Genomic DNA, 20,906 nt, shown 5'->3' with positions numbered 1-20,906 from the left:
ATCTTTCAAAAATGTACTGGTGAGGGCTCCAGTTCTAACATGGTTACTGGACTCTAGTAGGGTAAATATCACACCTCTGCACCCCCTTCGCATTCCTGCTACTGACGTGACCTGTCCCGTAACCGCAAACTCAGGGTACTAGACACACGCACTCACATCCCAACTTAGGGTTAGCAAACCACCAGCGAAGTTTCGGAATCGGCCGCAGCTCCCCATGCGCTAACCCCCCACCCCGTCTAAGCGGAAAAGCCACTGCTACTCGGACTCCTTCCCAGGCGCCACGTGGCACAGAAAACCTCCCCAGGGCAGTTATGATATTCTCCTCACACCAGGAGGGCAACATGAAAACAGAGATAAGCAGAAAGAGGCTACGAAGGAAACTGCGCCACTAATCTTCCACCCTCTGAAGCTGTTCAGATACTACCCGCCCGCTGACAGTGGCACACTTCGGTCGCTACCAACAGACCGCGATTCCGGACTCTCGCGGTATCTCGCTGTCTCAGACACTCCACTATTGAGACATATCGCGGGAGTCCCGCCGGCTGCAAGGAATAGTCAGGTGACCTCACGGCTCCGCCCACGTCTTCCATGCCCGCAGTCCCTCTTCACGCATGCGCGGGTGGCGGTGGCAGAGGCGGAGTTGGAACGGTACGCGCGCGGTTGGCGGAATGGTCTTGAACCAGGTACGGGCCGTTTTCTTTGATCTGGACAACACGCTCATCGACACGGCCGGGGCGAGTAGAAAAGCCATGTTGGAGGTAACGTCCCGACTCCCGCGGCCCTCCTCCGGGCAGGGTCAGTGCGCCCACCCTGTGTCACGCGCTTTCCTGTCCCCTTGGTGTCTTCCCACCCCTGATCTTTCCAGTGCCATCTCCGCCGAAACCGCACCGGGGCCAGGTCATCCCGGAGGCACTGGCTTCTCGTCCTTTGAGGCTCCTGGCCCCATGTCGGAAGGATCGGGAAAGAAAGACGAGTGGGCAGGGGGTGCTGGCTGGTGCTGCTGCCTTCCCTCACTCCCAGCCCCTTGGGTTACCTGCCTGGCTACGCCCAGGTTCTGGGACGCTGGGTTCTTGAAATTGTTTCCAGTGCTGTGGGACATGGAAGGATGTCATTAAAACTGCCACGGTGGCAGAGTCGCCCACAAACATGGACGTTCATACCACACTTGGAGACACCTGGCTTCTGGCTTCTTGCCAGGGCAGGTTCAGACCAGCTAGGTGCCATCCTCTCCGCGGTTGACCTCCGGGAGAGTCGTACCCGCACTGAGTGGTCTTCGATGGATCTTTGAGGAAACCCAAGAAGTTACGCAACTGTCAGTGGCGAGTCTGGACTTAATTGACTCCAGAGAATTTTCTCAGCAGGAATTCACCTCCAGTCTCCCTGCTGTGGGTGTGACCCTTAGATATCTGAGGTGACACCCAAACTCCGTGCTTCACAGAGCATTCCTTTCATGAGGCATTGCTCAGCAGCATCCTCTCCTTTCCATACCCACAAATGTTGTGTCAGACCTTTCCCATGCTTTTCAAGCCCTCTAATCCCCCTTTTCTTTCTAATGCCTTCAGCTCTAAGGAGAAAACCAAGAGTGATCAGATGTGAAAAACCCACTTTCAAAAGCTAATCCTTCCAACCCTGAGTGTTCCAACCTCTTTAGTCTTCATTAGTTAGGTTTTAACTCCCTGGATCTTCATCCTCTTTGTTGGTGCATTCCACTCCTGAATATTCAGGTCTGTCCCACACTTAAAAAAATTAAAAAGAATGCCTCCCTTGAATCCTTCTCTCTTCACTAGATGTTACCTATCTCAGTTGACGGCCATGTTTTTCAAAAGAAATCTATATACATTATCTCCACATTTTATTTATTACTAAATCTCTTGACATACAGTTTCTGTCTTGCTAATGAAATAGACTTGCCAGGTCATTAGGCACCTCCCAAATTGCCAGAATCAATGGACATTTTAAGTCTGTCTTAATGACTTTACTGAGGCATTCCACACTATTGACTATCCTTTTTATCTTTATACCCTTTACCTTGACCTCAGGGGCATATTTTGCGTTCTTGGCAGGTCAGGCCCAGGATATTGCAACTAAATTCTTGGTTTAGGCCAAATAATGCTATAGGCCAAGAGTTCATGCTTTGAAATCAGGCATTTGGTAAGTGAAATAAGTCAGTCAGAGAAAGACACATATATGTTTTCACTCATATGTGGAATTTGAGAAACTTAACAGAAGACAAAGGAGGAAGGAAAGGGGAAAAAATAGTTTCAAACAGAGAGGGAGGAAAACCATAAGAGACTCTTAAACACAGAGAACAAACTGATGGTTGATGGGGGGAGGGGAAAATGGGTGATGGTCATTGAAGAGGGCACTTGGGATGAACACTGGGTATTGTATGTAAGTGATGATCATGGGAATCTACTCCTGAAGCCAAGGTCATACCATATATACTGTATGTTAGCTAACTTGACAATAAATTATGTTTAAAATAAATAAATAATAAAATTAGACATTTGAGTTTCAATCACAGCTCTCCCAGTACCTAGCTGAAAGTGCCTGAACAAGTTATGTAACCACTCTAAATCTTAAATTCTTATTTTAAAATTTGAATAATGATATTAGTCCTCAGTATCTTTACCAGGTTTAATTTAAACCTGGAAAGTACATGTCATCCAAATGTTCACTTGATGAATTATACCATCTACCCTGTCACCTGGACTATTGCTGTGGTGGTGTCTCCAAGTTCACTATGTCCAGTTCATCCTTCACATTCCTGCCACAGTGAAATTCTGAACAAAAGTCAAATTCTATTTCTCCCTAGTCTTTATACCCTCCCTTATACCAGCACTGTATTTTGTTCAAGATATACTTATCAAAGGATATTAACAAGTTTTGTAACTCAGATGCCTACAACTTAATAGCTTCTTAAGAGGGAACAAACTGTTGTAGTCATTCATTTGATGCATGGTAAATATTGAATAAATGATGGATGGATGGGTGGATGGATGGATGGATAGATAAATAAAAATCCAGGTTTCCAGACTTGGTTCAGTTGCCACCTCCTTTATAAACATTCTAGCAAATGAGCAGAGTTTGTGTGTGCTTTTGACTATAAAAGGAATGCTTTATCACATAAGAATACAACATCATCCATAAATGTTGGCCTGTTCAGAAGTAATATGTCAGCTTTCATAAATAGTCTATTGAAAGGAGAAGGGGAGGAAAGGTCTTAGCCATTGCCTTGGGCTTGGGGAGAAGGAGCCATTTCCCTTTCTGGGAAAGTTGTTTCTTTCCACCCTCTTCAGGCCTGTCAGTGTCACTACCCAAGAGGAAGCTGTCCACAGGAAATTGCAGTTTCTCAGTGAACAGAGCAGAAAAGATTTCTGCATTTGTGAGTTTACTCTCTAGTGGGGATGACTGTGAACATAATACATTAGATGTATATTTATTTATAAGTATGTTCAGAAAAGTGGAGGGGAGAATGAATTGTAATTTTAAATAGGTTGGTCAGATAGGTCACATAGAATAAATGATGTTTGAGGAAAGACTTGAGCTAAAATAGCACAAGAGCTGCTTGAATTGGTAGACTCTATGCAGGCAGTCCTATTTTGTGAGCATGTATTTTTTATTTTTTTATTAAAAATTGTTTTTGTTTACTTTGAAAGAGAGAGAGAGAGCTGGGGAGGGGCAGAGAGAGAAAGAGAGAATCCCAAGCAGGCTCCACGCTGCCAGTGTGGAGCCCTGCATGGGTCTCGAACCCATGAACTATGAGATCATAACCTGAGCCGAAATCCAGAGTCAGAGGCTCAACCGACTGAGCCACTCAGGTGCCCTTGTGAGCATATATTCTTAACTCAGTTTTATTTGGAATTCAGCCACTTCACATACTATCATAGTATTGTAAAGTGTTATATAGTTCCCACTCTATCCCTCAGAAAGTGTTTAAATCGCAATCACAATCAGCTAAAAGCTAGTAGTGATGATACTAACTTTAATTCTGGGTCCAGAAAGCAGGAGTAGGATACAGTCTTCTTTTTGTATTGGTTAACATGAGTCTTAAATAGAGTTTTGAACTAGAAGTTTGAGTTTATCTTATGACATCAAATTGATCCCCCTCCCCCTTTACTGTCTTAGGGCTCCTTTCTTCATGCCCCTAAGTACTTAGTGGGCTTAACTGTGCGCAGAATCCTTTTCAGGCTAGCCTTACCCCTTGCATAAAATGTCATCACACCTCCAAGTTAGAGATCGTTTTACTCCACCCCCAATTCAATCAAAACTCTCATTTTCTCAGTTGGGGCATGAAGATTGTGTGCACTAGTAATAGCGTGTACTAATTCAACTTAGGTGTTTTTGTTTTTATTGAAATATAGTTGACACAATGTTAACATTAGTTTCAGGTATAAAATCTAGTGATTCAATAGGTGTTATTTCTGTTTTAATTAATATTAATGTATAAATGACTGATAAACTTTTCCCCTAATGTGTTAATGTTAAAATGCTACTTGTGATACCAAATGAATCTGTAATTACTTGCTGTGTGAAAAAAAAAAAAAATGGAAAAGTTAATTCAGAGGATATACTTGGAAGAAATTGCAAAACTTGAAAGTGGTATTCTATATCTTTAGAAGACTCCACTTTAAGGTAAGCTAATTCTGCTTTTTAAGAGCCCTGAGAACATAAGAAATGAATTGGCAATTGCAGTAACAGGAAATGGGATGTTTATGGGGAGCTTTCAGTTTGCTAACTATGAGCTAGCTCCTATTTAAGCTCAATAACTGTGGACTTCTAGGGGCCTGTGTTCTTTTATTGTGTAGCAATAGGGTTGCTAAAACTTAGTGGCCTTCCATCATAGCTCAAGAGTAATTCAACTGACATTGTTAGAAAAGATGGTGACATTAGTGTGAAAGCTGAAGAAGCTTGGTTTGTTCATTGAAATTAAACTTTGCCTTCATCTAAAATTCTTAGGATTGGTATATTTTTCTTGGACTAAGACTTTTCTTAACTCTTGCATTTTTTGATGAGCAAAAATAGCCTGAACAATATTTCCTTTACTTTTTTTTTAATTTTTATTTTTTTTTAATTTACATCCAAGTTAGTTAGCATATACTGCAACAATGATTTCAGGAATAGATTCCTTAATGCCCCTTTCCCATTTAGCCCGTCTCCCCTCCTTCAACCCCTCCAGCAACCCTCTATTTGTTCTGTATATTTAAGAGTCTCTTCTGTTTTGTTCCCCTCCCTATTTTTGTATTATTTTTGCTTCCCTTACCTTGTGTTCATCTGTTTTGTATCTTAAAGTCCTCATATGAGTAAAGTCACGTGCTATTTGTCTTTCTCTGACTAATTTCACATAGCATAATACCCTTTACTTCCATCCACGTAGTTGCAGATGATAAGATTTCATTATTTTTGATTGCTGAGTAATACTGCATTGTATATATGTACCATTTCTTCATTATCCATTCATCATTCAATGGACATTTGGGCTCTTTCCATACTTTGGCTATTGTGTAGTGCTGCTGTAAACATTGGGATGCATGTGCCCCTCCCTGGGATAAATACCTAGTAGTGCAATTGCTGGGTTGTAGGGTAGTTCTATTTTTAATTTTTTGAGGAACCTCCATATTGTTTTCCAGAGTGGCTGCACCAGTTTGCATTCCCACCAGCAGTGCAAAAGAGATCCTTTTTTCTCTGCATCCTCACCAACATCTGTTGTTGCCTGAGTTGTGAATGTTAGCCATTCTGACTAGGTGTGAGGTGGTATTTCATTGTGGTTTTGATTAGTATTTCCCTGATGATGAGTGATGTTGAGCATTTTTTCAGGTGTCTGTTGGCCATCTGGATGTCTTCTTTGGAGAAGTGTCTATTCATGTCTTTTGCCCACTTCTTCACTGGCTTATTTTTTTTTAATTTTTTTAATGTTTTATGTATTCTTGAGAGAGAAAGAGAGAGAGAGAGAGCGAGCACAATTGGGGGGGGGGGGGGGGAGAGCGAAAGAGGGACACAGAATCAGAAGCGGGCTCCAGGCTTTGAGCTGTCAGCACAGAGCCTGACATGGGGCTCGAACTCACAAGCCGTGAAATCATGACCTGAGCTGAAGTCGGACGCTTTACCGACTGAGCCACCCAGGCGCCCCTGGATTATTTATTTTTGGGGTGTTGAGTTTGATAAGTTCTTTATAGATTTTGGATACTACCCTTTATCTGCTATGTTGTTTGCAAATATCTTCTCCCATTCCGTCACTTGCCTTTTAGTTGATTGTTTCCTCCACTGTGCAGAAGCTTTTTATTTTGATGAAGTCCCAAGAATTCATTTTTGCTTTTGTTTCCCTTGCCTCTGGAGACTTGTTAAATAAGAAGTTGCTCCAGCTGAAGTCAAAGAGGTTTTTGCCTGCTTTCTCTTCGAGGATTTTAATGCCTTCCTGTCTTACATTGAGGTCTTTCATCCATTTTGAGTTTATTTTTGTGTATGACGTAAGAAAGTGGTCCAGGTTCATTTTTCTCCATGTGACTGTCCAGTTTTCCCAGCACCACTTGCTGAAGACACTGTCTTTATTCCATTGGATATTCTTTCCTACTTTGTCAATTATTAGTTGGCCATATATTTGTGGGTCCATCTCTGGATTTTCTATTCTGTTCCATTGATCTGAGTGTCTGTTTTTGTGCCAGTACCATGCTGTCTTGATGATTACAACTTTGTAATACAGCTTGAATTCCAAGATTGTGAAACCTCCAGCTTTGGTTTTCTTTTCCAAGATTGCTTTGGCTATTCAGGGTCTTTTCTGATTGCATACAAATTTTAGGATTGTTTGTTCTAGCTCTGTGAAGAATGCTGGTGTTATTTTGATAGGGATTGCAGTGAATATGTAGATTGCTTTGGGTAGTACAGACTTTTTAACAATATTTGTTCTTCCTATCCAGGAGCATGGGATGTTTCTCCATTTTTTTGTGTGTTCTATTTCTTTCATAAGTTTTCACTGTATAGATTTTTCACCTCTTTAGTTAGATTTATTTGTAGGTATTTTATGGGTTTTGTTGCAATTGTAATGAGATCAACTCCTTGATTCTCTTTCTGTTGCTTCTTTATTGGTGTATAGGAATGCAACCAATTTCTGTGCATTGATTTTATATCCTGCCCCTTTGGTGAATTCATGGATAAGTTCTAGCAGTTTTTTGGTGGAAGCTTTTGGGTTTTCCATGTAGAGTATCATGTCATCTGCGAAGAGTGAAAGTTTGACCTCCTCCTGGCTGATTTGGATGCATTTTGCTTCTTTGTGTTGTCTGATTGATGAAGCTATGTTGAGTAACAGTGATGAGAGTGGACATCCGTGTCTTGTTCCTGATCTTAAGGGGAAAGCTCTCATTTTTTCCCCATTGAGGAGGATATTAGTGGTGGGTCTATCATACATGGCTTTTATGATCTCGAGGTATGATCCTTCTATCCCTACTTTCTTGATGGTTTGTATTAAGAAAGGATGCTGTATTTTGTCAAATGCTTTCTCTGCATCTATTGAGAGGATCATGTGGTTCTTGTATTTTCTTTTATTCATGTGATGTATCACATTGGTTGTTTTGTGGGTATTGAACCAGCCCTGCATCCCAAGTATAAATCCCACTTGGTCGTGGTGAATAATTTTTTTAATGTATTGGATCTGGTTGACAAGTATCTTGTTGAGTATTTTTGCATCCATGTTCATCAGGGCAATTGGTCTACAGTTCTCCTTTTTAATAGGGTCTCTGTCTGGTTTTGGAATCAAGGTAATGCTGGCTTCATAGAAAGAGTTTAGAAGTTTTCCTTCCACTTCTATTTTTTGGAACACCTTCAAGAGAATAGGTGTTAACTCTTCCTTAAATGTTTGGTAAAATTCCCGTGGAAAGCCGTCTGGCCCCGGACTCTTGTTTTGGGGGAGACTTTTGTTTACTAGTTCTATTTCTTTACTGGTTATGGGTCTGTTCAAATTTTCTGTTCCTGTTTCAGTTTTAGTAGTTTATATGTTTCTAGGAATTTATCCATTTCTTCCAGATTGCCCATTTTATTGGCGTATAATTGCTCATAATATTCTCTTATTATTGTTTGTATTTCTGCTGTGTTGATTGTGATCTCACCTCTTTCATTCTTGGTTTTATTTATTTGGGTCCTTTCCTTTTTCTTTTTGAAACAAACTGGCTAGGGGTTTATCAATTTTGTTAAATCTTTCAAAGAACCAGCTTCTGGTTTCATTGATCTGTTCTACTCTTTCATTTTGGGTTTGATAGCATTAATTTCTGTTCTAATCTTTATTATTTCCTGTCTTCTGCGGGTTTGGGGTTTTATTTGCTGTTCTTTTTCCAGCTCTTTAAGGTGTAAGGTTAGGTGTGTATCTGAGACCTTTCTTCCTTCCTAGGAAGGCCTGAATTGCTATATATTTCCCTCTTATGACCGCTTTTGCTGCATCCCAGAGGTTTGGGGCTCTGGTGTTATCATTTTAATTGGCTTCCGTGTACTTTTTAATTTCCTCTTTAACTTGGTTAGCCCATTCATTCTTCAGTAAGATGTTCTTTTGTCTCCAAGTATTGGTTACCTTTCCACATTTTTTCTTGTAGTTGATTTTGAGTTTCATAGTATTGTGGTCTGAAAATATGCACGGTATGATCTCGATCTTTTTGCACTTGCTGAGGGCTGATTTGTGTCCCAGTATGTGGTCTATTTGGGAGAACATTCCATGTGCACTGGAGAAGAATGTATATTCTGCTGCTTTAGGATGAAATGTTCTGAATATATCTGTTAAGTCCATCTGCTCCAGTGTGTCATTCAAAGCCATTGTTTCCTTGTTGATTTTTTTTAATTTTTTTAACGTTTATTTATTTTTGAGACAGAGAGAGACAGAGCATGAATGGGGGAGGGTCAGAGAGAGAGGGAGACACAGAATCTGAAACAGGCTCCAGGCTCTGAGCTGTCAGCACAGAGCCTGATGCGAGGCTCGAACTCACGGACCGCAAGATCATGACCTGAGCCAAAGTCAGACGCCCAACCGACTGAGCCACCCAGGCGCCCCTCCTTGTTGATTTTTTGATTAGATGATCAAATGATCATTGCTGTGAGTGGGGTGTTAAAATCTCCTACTACTATGGTATTACTAGCGATGAGTTTCTTTATGTTTGTGATTTATTGATGTATATATTTGAGTGTTTCCACATTTGGCACATAAATGTTTACAATTGTTAGGTCTTCTTGGTGGATAGACCCCTTGATTTTGATATAATGCCCTTCTGCATCTCTTGATATAGTCTTTATTTTAAAGTCTAGATTGTCTGATGTAAGTATGGCTATTCTGGCTTTCTTTTGTCAACCATTAGCATGATAGATTGTTCTCTATCCCCTTATTTTCAATCTGAAGGTGTCTTTAGGTCTAAAGTGGGTCTCTTGTAAACAGCATATAGATGGATCTTGTTTTCTTATCCATTCTGTTACCCTATGTCTTTTGACTGGAACATTGAGTCCATTGACATTTAGAGTGGATACTGAAAGATATGAATTTATTGCCATTATGATGCTTGTAGAGTTGGAGTTTCTGGTGGTGTTCTCTGGTCCTTTCGATTCTTTGTTGCTTTTGATGTGTATACACACACAGACACACAGAGAGAGAGAGGGGGGGAGGGAGGGAGATGTTTCTTCCCTCAGAGAATCCTCCTTAAAATTTCCTGCAGGGCTGGTTTAGTGGCCACAAACTCCTTTAATTTTTGTTTGGGAAACTTTTTTCTCGCCTTCTATTTTGAATGACAGGCTTGCTTGATAAAGAATCCTTGGCTGCATATTTTTCTGATTCAGCACATTGAATATATCCTGCCACTCCATTCTGGCCTGCTAAGTTTCTGTGGATAGATCTGCTGCAAACCTGATGTCTTCCCTTGTAGGTTAAGGACTTTTATCCCTTGCTGCTTTAATGATTCTTTCCTTACCTGAGTATTTTGTGAAGTTGACTATGATATGCCTTGTTGATGATCAGTTTTTGTTGAATCTAATGGGAGTCCTCTGTGCTTCCTGGATTTTGATGTCTGTGTCTTTCCCCAGATTAGGAATGTTTTCAGCTATGATTTGCTCACATAACCCTTCTGCCCCTTTTTCTCTTTCTTCATCTTCTGGGACCCCTATGATTCTGATGTTGTTCCTTTTTAATGAGTCATTGATTTTTCTAATTCTTAAATCATGCTCTTTTGCTTAATCTCCCTCTTTTTTCTTCTTCATTATTCTCCATAAATTTGTCCTCTATATCACTGATTCGCTGCTCTGCCTCATCCAACCTTGGCTGCCATGGCATACATTCGAGATTGCAGCTCAATTATAGCATTGTTTATTTCATCCTGACTAGCTTTTACTTCTTTTATCTCTGCAGAAAGGGATTCTAATCTATTTTCAACCCCAGCAAGTTTTATTACCGTGATTCTAAATTTTGGTTCAGACATCTTGCTTGTATCATTGTTGATGAAGTCCGTGGCTGTCATTTCTTCCTGTTCTTTTTTTTTTTTTTTTTTTGGATGAATTCCTTTGTTTCATCATTTTGAAGGAAGAAAAGGAATTAATAAGGTAAAAAAAAATTGAAATTAAAAAATTAAAACCAACACACACACACACACAAAATCAAATATATGATGCTAGAGTCTAGGTTTGGTTTTTTTTTGGTTATTGAAAGGAGCTTGACAGATTAAAGAAAAAAAGGGAAAGATAATAAAAGGAAAAAAAAGGAAAATGTTTGAAAACTTTAAAAATGAATACAATAAAATAGAATAAAATGAAATGATGGAAGTAAAATAGAATTTGAAAATTTTCAAAAAGTAAAAAAAATTAGAAAAAATTTAAAGAGGTATTTTTAACAGAAATTGAAAATGAGAATAAATGTTTTCTCTTTCTGTATTGAACAATAAGAAAAGAAAAAAATAATTGAATAGATGGACCAGTGAACAGACCGAAATACGATTGAAATTACATTGATTTCCGCTAGAAGTTCGACTATGAAGCACTTTATAGTCTGTAAAGTAAGCAGGCAGAGAGATTTGTGGTGTTCTTGAAGAGCAAGGTTGGCCTAGTTGGGTGGGGCTTAGTGTAATGTCTCCATTCTCCACTAGATGGCGCTTCTTAGCTTACTGGGGTTGATTGTTGTGGCACATGTAGGTGTGTATGCACCTGCGCAGGAGGGATAAAATGGTATCACCCAGCTCCCTAGTCTCTAGTATCAGAACTCTGTTCTCCCCGATCAGCAATCGGGCACCTGTCCTTTGTCTCCAGTCCATCCATTCCCACTTTTACACTGTCTGTGACCAAACTGTCAGGTTGCCAGGCCAGCATCTCCCTCCTGAGTTTTATCTTAGATGCGGCTGTGTTTTGCATCTCACTTCTGAGGGACTGTGGCTTTGACCTGTTATGACCCTCTGGAGGCGGGTCTTACCGAGCAATGGCCTGGTGCCCACCTGCCCCCAGTAATATTTGCAGAACCTTGCTCCTGCCTTTGCCCAAAGACTGTGGTTGGGTGCCAACCCACCCCAGAAAATTTTCACAATCATGTAGCAGCAGTGTTTCAGGGATTATGGTAAATCACAACACACATCTGGCACCCAGGTTCCCACTTAATGTCCTTGTTCCAGCACCAGCAAATGTGGTTGTTCTTCAGGATCCGCTGGGACCTTTGCCTGTGGGGTGGCCACACTACCTCTACCAAATGTCCTCCCAGCAGGGGAACCACCTCTCCCCATGTGGGCCAAGGACCTCACTTTCTACCCCTGGTGATTTGCCCTTCTCACCAGAGCACCACCTGGTATCTAGCTGTGGAGTTTCAGGCTCTGTGCTCCCCCTGTTTATAGAGTCTTAATGGAATTTAAACCCTCTCCTTTCTCCTTTCTCCCTTTTTTTGTTAAGTCCCTTGCTAACTCTTTCTTTTCTCTGTAGCTGCTTTCAGGCAGGGAGGGGTTGCTCTTCTCCCATCTCCATCCTCTCTCCACAAGCAAAACAGCTCCCTGCCCTCCGCAGCTTCTCTCTCCCCCAGTTCACCTCTCCGTGCAACGTGCCTGCTGAGTTCTGTGGTTCAGGTTGTGAAAATTGTTGTGTTAATCCTCAGATCAGTTTTCTAGGTGTGCAGGATGGTTTAGTTTTGATATGGTTGTATTTTAGGGATGAGAGACGCAAAAAAAACTTCCATGCTATTCCGCCATCTTGCCCCTTGCACTATTTCCTTTACTTTTGATGTGACTCTTATACTCTGAAGGAAGAAGGATGTGTTTATTAATCTCTTTCCCCTTTTCAGTAGGTGAATTGTGAATTCAGTCTTGTGAGTAGCATACTACTTGTTCCCTATATAGTTTAGGGCAACACATTTAAACTTGTTTGACCACTTTGGTCCAACAACAGATAACTTTTGTTCCCAGTTTTGTGTCTTGCACTCATCATTCAAAGATCCAAAAATGTCTTCGCGTTGTCCTCTTTCCCCAGATGTCCCTAAGACAGGGACTTCAGATGCACGTAATCCATTTGGGAGGTGATCCTTGGAAGTACTCTAGGAGAGTGGTGGAATCATACAAAGAAGGAAAGTTTAAATGAGCAGGTTACTGGTGTAAACAGCTAGGGAACTCTGGGACACAGCATGAAGAGAACATGCTTCAATTGTCCTTTCCAAGGGACAAGAAAGTGGAGATATTTATCTACCATTTTCTGCCCCTCATTGGTTGAGGCCTTTTCCCAGGGTAACACTTCCACCCTAGCCTATGTGCATGGGTGCTCCTGTGGTCAAATAAAGCTCTTAAACAGAGAAGTCTACCTAATCACAGTATGAAGGTATAGGCATTATGGGAATAGTGCATACCAAGGGGATTTGGGTAGCCTCTGCCCCAGCCTGAGATTGAAGGCCTTTCACAAACCAGTTGCAAATAGCCTCTCCAGCCCCATATCTTACTATTCTCCCTCACACGCCTTGAATTTCATCTTGAACTCTGCTTCTCACCTTTCCCAGTTCTCAAAATTCTAAGCTCTGTATCTTTGTTCATGCTCTTCTTTCTGTCTAGAATGATTTTATCCTCCCATGCCCATATTATTGGCTTGTTAACACCTTGGTTTAAATGTTATCTTCTCTGCCAAGCCTTATCCAATAACCCTGTGGAATGACTTGCTTCTTGAATTTTATTTCCATTGTTATTTACAAGACTGTCATGGCACTCAAGCCAGCATTTATGGTGGTTACATACCTGCTTATTTTCCCCACCAGATCATGTCATAAGGACAACAGATCCAGTCTCTACTGCCTAATACAATAGTGTAAAGGCAAGCATGTGTGCTTTGGAAGTAGGCAAGTGTGGATTTAAATCCCAACTTGGGCAAGTTACTTAACAGTTCTGAACTTCCATTTCTTCATTTCAAAAACGCTTGCAGAGTTGTGGAAAAGGTTAGAAATGATGTATGTGAGCATTGGGTCTTAGTAAATGTTAGAAGACAGGCCAAATAGAAAAGAATCTAATGCAATAAAAGCTAAGATAAAAAGATGTGGAACATGAGAGAGAGCATGTAATTCTAATGGGGGATTCAGAACCAGTGTAACAGAGTGTGACTCAGAACTTGTTGAAGATTTTTATCTGGAGAGCTAGGTTTGGACAAAGCACTGGGTCATTAAATGGCTGAAATCACAGAACATGCTTGATTACATTAGAACTGAATATATGTTTCTAAAAGAACAGAATTAGGTTCCATTTTATATGGTGGTCACTTTAGGCCTTCACAACATAAAATGGACATAGATAAGAAAAGGTTGGATGAACCAGCATTATTTTTGGAAGAGTCTAAATAATGGTTTTGAGGAATTTAAAATGTTTTTACTGAATATAAATATAAGTTTTCTTTCTATTTCTTCATAACCAGAATAAAAGATGGTGGACTGCCAAATGAAGGGTTGTTATGAGCTATCTATGAAGACACTTAGAATAGAAATTGGTTAAATATATGAATGAGTTCTGTAGAGAGAGGTTGGGAGATCTTCACTCTGGTATTCTCTATATTTTTATATTCCCACTACAAATGGTGTGCTAATAGAGCTGCCTTAAGGCAGACATATGGAGTTAGAATCTCTGCTCTGAGATTATAGGAGTGTGGCTCCTCAGGGCATGACTATTAAAGACCTGAAGTGTGTTAATAGACCTATTTTCTTTTATTTAGGTGATAAAGCTCTTACAATCAAAATACCATTACAAAGAAGAGGCTAAAACCATCTGTGACAAAGTGCAAGTTAAACTCAGCAAGGAATGTTTTCATCCTTCCAGTACTTGCATTAATGATCTCAGGACTTTACATTGGGAAGAAGCAATCCAGGAAACGAAGGGTGGTGCAGCCAATAGGATATTGGCTGAAGAATGTTATTTCCTGTGGAAATCTACACGTTTACAGCATATGATACTAGCAGAAGATGTCAAAGCCATGCTCACTGAACTTCGAAAGGAGGTCCACCTACTTTTACTAACAAATGGAGACTGCCAGACCCAAAGGGAGAAGATCGAGGCTTGTGCCTGCCAGTCCTATTTTGATGCTATCGTTGTAGGTGGAGAGCAGAAAGAAGAGAAACCATCACCTTCCATATTTTATTACTGCTGTAGTCTCCTTGGAGTACAGCCTGGGGACTGTGTGATTGTTGGTGACACACTAGAAACTGATATACAAGGAGGTCTTAATGCAGGGCTAAAAGCAACAGTCTGGATAAATAAAAATGGAATAATGCCACTGAAGTCATCCCCCATGCCACATTATATAATTTCTTCCGTGCTAGAGTTACCTGCTGTCTTACAAAGTATAGACTGTACAGTCAATATGTCAGCTTAAAGCACATAAAAGGACATGATTATGTATTTTAGGGTAAAATTACAGGGTTTGAACTAAGAAAAGTTAAGGCATTCCATATATTATGACCCAGTTCTAAGAATAATTTTACTTATGATTCAGTGACCAGCCAACCATTGACTGGTATTTATATCTGGAAATCCAGAGTACATTAATTAATACAAGTTATTTTTAGTAGGATAATCCAGAAAACTTGAGGAAATATATTATTTGTTAAATCTGTAACTTGAGGTTTTTAAAGAATTATTTTATTAATCTTTTAATATCTTGGATCCATGAAGATACCAGGCAAGATAGCTTATACTGGATTCACAAATACAAGTTTTATGTTCTGTCTTAAAAATAGATATATTTTAGGGGCGCCTGGATGGCTCAGTCGGTTAAGTGTCTGATTTCGGCCCAGGTCATGATCTCATGGTTTGTGGGTTCAAGCCCCACGTCAGGTTATTAGCTGACAGCTCAGAGCCTGGAGCCTGCTTCGGATTCTGTCTCCCTCTCTCTCTGCCCCTCCCCGACTTGTGTTCTGTCTCTCTCTCAAAAATAAACATTAATTAAAAATAAAAATTTTTTAAAAAGATATATTTTAAAAATAGATATTCCAGAAAAGATATATTAGAGATTTATTAGAATAATCAGATCTGGTTAATAGTAAATAGTACTAAGTCACATGCCAAACTAAGGTATTCCGTAGTGAAATTACTTTGCATATTTTTTTTAAACATATGCCATATTTTTGCCTACTTTGAATTACATACATTCTTTTATGAATCTAATTTTTCTGCATGACCTTTTTCTGGGGGTGGGGGGGGGTACAATTTTCCTATGGTGTATACACAACGGATTCCTCCAGTAAAAAAGCTGTTAAAATCAGCATGTGGTGCTCCTTCTCTGACATTTTCACATCTTTGCAGAGTGTACTTATAGGTTCTTATTGTCTTTACCTCTTACAGAAGTATTTTTACAATCTTTTCCCAGGTACACAGTGGGTTAAGGGGACTAGGCTGTCTTGCTGAGGATAAGTACAAACCACAGGGTACCAAGTCATTTTCCTTCTGTGGATACTTCAGAGGGGGATTGCCTTGGTGCAGCCTAACCACACAGCTCTCCCATGAATTCTTTACTGGCCTGAACAGTTTCACCCATATGATGAAATCTAAGAGAAAATTATGTTTTGCTATAAGATATTTCCAAGGTGTCATTTTAATATAACTTAAGGGGCTCTGGGTGTTAACCATCTGCCTTAAGTCTCCAGTTTTTCAAATTCTAGGAAATATATCCTTGTTTCACAATTTTTATATCGAATTCATTGTTCACTTTGGGCTTATTAATTAAGGATTAAGGCATCTTGCAACTAGAAAACTTTTTCTAGGCCATTAAGCTAGACTGTCTCATGACTTCAGTCAAACTTGGAGTAAAATGGTTAATTAAGGAAAAAAGAAAGAATGACTTAGTTTGGTTTTTCGTAGGTTTTTGTTTTAACCTTTATATAAGAAGCTACTAACGTAAAATATTAGACTTTTAGGATATGTATAACTATACATACAACTATAGTTATACATATCCTCATTTAAATATCCTGTGATTATGATACTTAGACTCTAGCTTATGCCTATCTGTAACTATTTCTTTAGCCAATCATTTTCTGTCTACTGCCAAGAACAGGATTCTCTGCCATTGTGCAAATGTCCTGTTGTGTTTACTTCTCACTCTTAATTTTTAAAACTGTGATTGTGCCCTTGACTATCCCATGGTGTTGTTGCTATGAAGCTGAACAATAGTGAACAGGGTATGTTTGTGTATAGTTCCATGTGACCTTGATTATATTTTAGCTATTTAAAAAATATTAAATTGGAAGATCTTGACAAAAATAACTATATGCATGATTTCTCTAATAGATTGATGTGTGATGCCGAGGGTTTGTCCTTTTAGCTATCCCACAGGATGGATGTAGGCAGTGTCACATTCATTATGCTAACTGGAGAAGATTCATTGCTTCTAGATTATAGTGACAGAACTCAGCAAGATAGTTTCTAGGATGTCAAGTGAGCAGTTCTTCAGCAAAAGTTATGGAGGAGAGGGGGAATTAAAAGATTATTTCCTTGTCCTCCCTGTGATTTCTGTACAGTGCACTAATGCAGTATTGCATTCCATTTGCACCCTTCCTTAGGGAAAGACCTGGTCGTTTTCTGCCTTCTGAATGGAATATTACAAAAGATATTAAGGAATCTTGGAGTAGACCTGTGATTTTATTAACAATGTTTCTATTTTAGAATAATGTTCCTCTTGATTAAAAAAAATAATGTAACAGGGGCACCTGGGTGGCTTAGTCAGTTAAGTGACTTCGTCTCAGGTCATGATCTTGTGGTCCCTAAGCTTAAGCCCTGCATTGGGCTGTGTGCTGACAACTAGGAGCCTGGAGCCCACTTCAGGTTGTGTCTCCCTCCCCCTCTGCCCCTTCCCCACTCGCGCTCTCTCTTTCTCTCTCAAAAGTAAATAAAAATTTTTTTAAAAATCCCTTATTTAAAAAAATGATGTAACAATAATGTCCTGTCATCTTTTTTTTTTCAGTTTCTTCAAAGTGGTATGTTCTACAAAGCCCTAAATTCTCAATTGTCTAGAGTCTCTCCCAAGCACTAAATTATATAGGAAGGCCAAGAGTAGACACAAATGGACACTGCACCTGGATACTAACAGAAAGATGGATGTTTTCTGATTCCATATACACATCTAACCCACTGGTGCACAAACATTTTAGATCTGGTAGGAGCCAAGACCCAGTGGCTGCTCAGTAAGTATTGTAGGAAAGGATTTTTATAGTTACAGAGACATTTGGTTTAGCACTTTCAAACTTCTTTGTAGCCTACAAAAGAAACGGTTTCCATCACCATCCATTAAGTACATTTATAGTGAACTTATTAATATATATTAAATAGTTTTATATACTTAAAACTGAGGTAAGTTTTATTAAACTACATGCTACTATACATGGTCAGTTTTTTTCACTCCATCTCTCCATCTCTTTAACTTAGGGAATATATTCATATTTGAACAATTACTATTTGGGATACACAAGTCAAAAGAATAAAACAGTGAATGGCAAAGTCTCCTTTCTTTCCCAGAGGCTCACCACTCCTATAGGCCACTGTTGTAAGCGACTTCCTGTGTATCTGCATGAGTGGGGGATGGGCAGAGAGAGGGAGGGAGAATCCCAAGCAGGCTCTGTACTGCCAGTGTGGAGCCTAACGTAGGGGCTCCATCCCACAAACCACCATGAGATCATGACCTGAGCTGAAATCAAGAGTCGGATACTTAACCAACTGAGCCACCCAGGAGTCCCTAGAATTCCTTTCAGTTAAGCAAGATTTTTATTTCTGCTTTTCAGTTTTAGAAAAAAATGCTCTTGCTAAGATATTAATTGAAAAAGAGAGTCCTAAAGCTTCTGTTTACATCATTTGTGTTAGGAACATACACTTTTCCTGGTCTCTGGCATCCACTATCATTCTTGTTAAAATCATCAATAAAAGTGATGGTTCCATTGACTTTCACTGTGCCTTCATTCACTTTGAGGGGAAGGTCAGCACAGCTATGGAGCGAGCCCTTGCCCCTGCTCCACTCTGACTAATTTCCCTCCACTGCATATTGCCATCCTTGTGATTCCCTTTGTCTCTTATGTTGGATTTCCTGGTTTTGTCTTGTGTGTTCCCATGTTTAATTTGTGTGACAGGTAAAATGCTTAAGATTGTAAGTATCTGAAAATGCCTTTATTATCTTCTATTATTGATAAGTTTAATAGCATGCAGTTGGATATCATTTTCATCCAGAATTTCAAAGGCATTGCTCTACTATGGCTGCTAGAAGACATATTTATGTGACCAGTTTTCTTTTCTCTTGAAGCTCTTAGAACTGTTGTTTTCCCCCAGTGATCTGTGATGATATATCTTGGTGATGGTCTGTTTTCACCCTATGTGCTCAGCACTCTGAGCTCTTCTGATCAAAATCTTAATGTTCTTCAGTCCTGGAGAACTAATGTAATTACTTCATTGAATGTTGCTTCTCCACTGTTTTCTTGCTTTCTTTTTCTGGAACTCTTACTGTTCAGATGATGGATTTCCTCTACTGACCTGCTGTGTTTAACCTTTTCTCCTATTTTTCCATCTGTAATTTTGTTCCACTTTTGGGGAGGTTTCTTCAACTTTATCTTCCAGTCCTATTGATTTTTTCCCCTGTCACCATATTTTTTAATTTCCAAGAGCTTTGCTTTGTTTTCTAGATGTTTCTTTTTAATAACTGTTTTTGTTTTGAGCGGAGTATTATCTCTCAGAAAATTGTTAAGTCTTTGAAGAATCCATAGAATCCACTGTTTCTTCCAAGTTGCTCTAATCTGTTTCTTTGGATCTATTTGTCACATTAAAGCCTTTCCTTATATTCCTGGAAGTCCTGGGTATTCATGAATAAGAGAGAAGGGATGCTCAGAGCCTGGAGCCTGCTTTGCTTTGCGTCTCCTCCTCCCTCTGCCCCTCCCCTGCTTGTGCTCTGTCTCTCAAAAATAAACATTAAAAGAAATTATCCTACTCCTAGAAATAGGGCTAAAACTTAGCCAGAATAAAACCATACTTTTTATTAAAATTTTTTAACGTTTATTTATTTTGAGAGTGTGTGTGTGTGTGTGTGTGTGTGTGTGTTTGAGTGAGAGTAGGGGAGGGTCAGAGAGAGAGACACAGAATCTGAAGCAGGCTCCAGGCTCTTAGCTGTCAGCCCAGAGCCAGATGCAGGGGCTCCAACTCCCAGACCATAAGATCATGACCTGAGCTGAAGTTGGACGCTTAATTGACTGAGCCACCCAGGTGCCCCCAGAATAAAACCATGTTTTTAATTAGTCTTCAAATATATTACATATGTGACAATATAGTTATTCCCACTGGATTTCTTGGAAGATTTTTTTTTTCTAGATTGTCAGTCTGATCTTTTATGGATAAGATGATAAAATGGTTTAAAGAAATTATGTTCATGATTTTACTGAAATGGGAACGAAGAGTGACTGCTTACTAGGTACAGAGTCTCCTTTTGGAATGACAAAAGTAATTCTGGAACTAGATAGTGATGGTTTGATTGTGAATGTACTAAATACCCCCAAATTGTACAATGATAAGTGATCTAAAAGTTACATTTTATTATGGTTTATTGGTGTATATCACCTATATTCCACTTGCTGAGTTCCTAATAATGAGAAACATATGTTTAATCTTTTCACATATCTCCAAAGCTTGAAATCTGTGTTGAAGATTTAATAAGTAACAGTAAGATACACTGAAAACTACACATACAGTGCTTCACTGAGTGTCCACTGATAAATGGGACTGTTCTCCCCTGAAAACAGCTGTTACATTTAACTCCTTGGAATGAGCAAATTTTGTGGGAATTTGGTGGGTTGAGCCCTCTCTTAAAGAACAGTAAACAACATGGAGGCAATGTAAGCACAATGGGTGCACCCCACACTGAGGCTGGCGAGATGACTTATTCAAGGCCCTGCCATGTGAAAGCCTAGCCACACTCAGTCCCACTCTTTCTAGGGCTGCCAAATCTAATGCTTGCCCCCACATACTAACTAATGGCCCCCAGTAAAGTGCAGGACATTGTGGCAGGTTAAAGACAATGCAAGGATGACATTTGGAATACCAACAGATATAAAAACTAAGAAACTTAATAGGAGACACACGTGTAACCAGTGCCAGCAATGACATTGAGATGTAATAAAAATTTTTTCTGTCACCTATTGTTCCTTTATTTTTTTTTTTAATTTTTTTTTAACATTTATTTATTTATTTTTTATTTTTTTTAAATTTTTTTTTCAACGTTTTTTATTTATTTTTGAGACAGAGAGAGACAGAGCATGAACGGGGGAGGGTCAGAGAGAGGGAGACACAGAATCTGAAACAGGCTCCAGGCTCTGAGCTGTCAGCACAGAGCCCGACGCGGGGCTTGAACTCACGGAGTGCGAGATCATGACCTGAGCCGAAGTCGGCCGCTTAACCGACTGAGCCACCCAGGCGCCCCTATTGTTCCTTTAA

General features: G+C 39.7%; 1 protein-coding gene across 2 annotated transcripts; it reads left to right on the top strand.

Annotated features, from left to right (window-relative positions):
* Positions 1-577: 577 nt before the first annotated feature.
* On the top strand, positions 578-20,607 carry NANP (N-acetylneuraminic acid phosphatase). 2 transcript variants are annotated; one of them, XM_049650122.1, is made up of 2 exons: positions 578-758; positions 14,164-20,607. In XM_049650122.1, the coding sequence occupies exons 1-2, from the start codon at positions 612-614 to the stop codon at positions 14,818-14,820; spliced, it is 804 nt and encodes a 267-aa protein (XP_049506079.1). In that variant the 5' UTR covers positions 578-611; the 3' UTR covers positions 14,821-20,607. The 2 variants fall into 2 exon arrangements, with proteins under 2 accessions (XP_049506079.1, XP_049506080.1); XM_049650123.1 differs by having other exon boundaries at positions 579-683.
* The last annotated feature ends 299 nt before the right edge of the window (positions 20,608-20,906 follow it).

Source organism: Panthera uncia (genome assembly GCF_023721935.1).
Source record: "Panthera uncia isolate 11264 chromosome A3 unlocalized genomic scaffold, Puncia_PCG_1.0 HiC_scaffold_11, whole genome shotgun sequence".
NCBI classification, from domain to species: Eukaryota; Metazoa; Chordata; class Mammalia; order Carnivora; family Felidae; genus Panthera; species Panthera uncia.
The sequence above is the reverse complement of the archived record's forward strand: the minus strand, read 5'-3'. Positions and strand labels throughout refer to the sequence as shown.

Excerpts from the sequence above, each read along its gene's own strand:
- NANP (XM_049650122.1), top strand. The coding sequence starts at position 612 with ATGCGCGGGTGGCGGTGGCAGAGGCGGAGTTGGAACGGTACGCGCGCG. Across the intron at positions 759-14,163 it reads GTAGAAAAGCCATGTTGGAG|GTGATAAAGCTCTTACAATC; the intron begins GTAACGTCCCGA and ends TCTTTTATTTAG.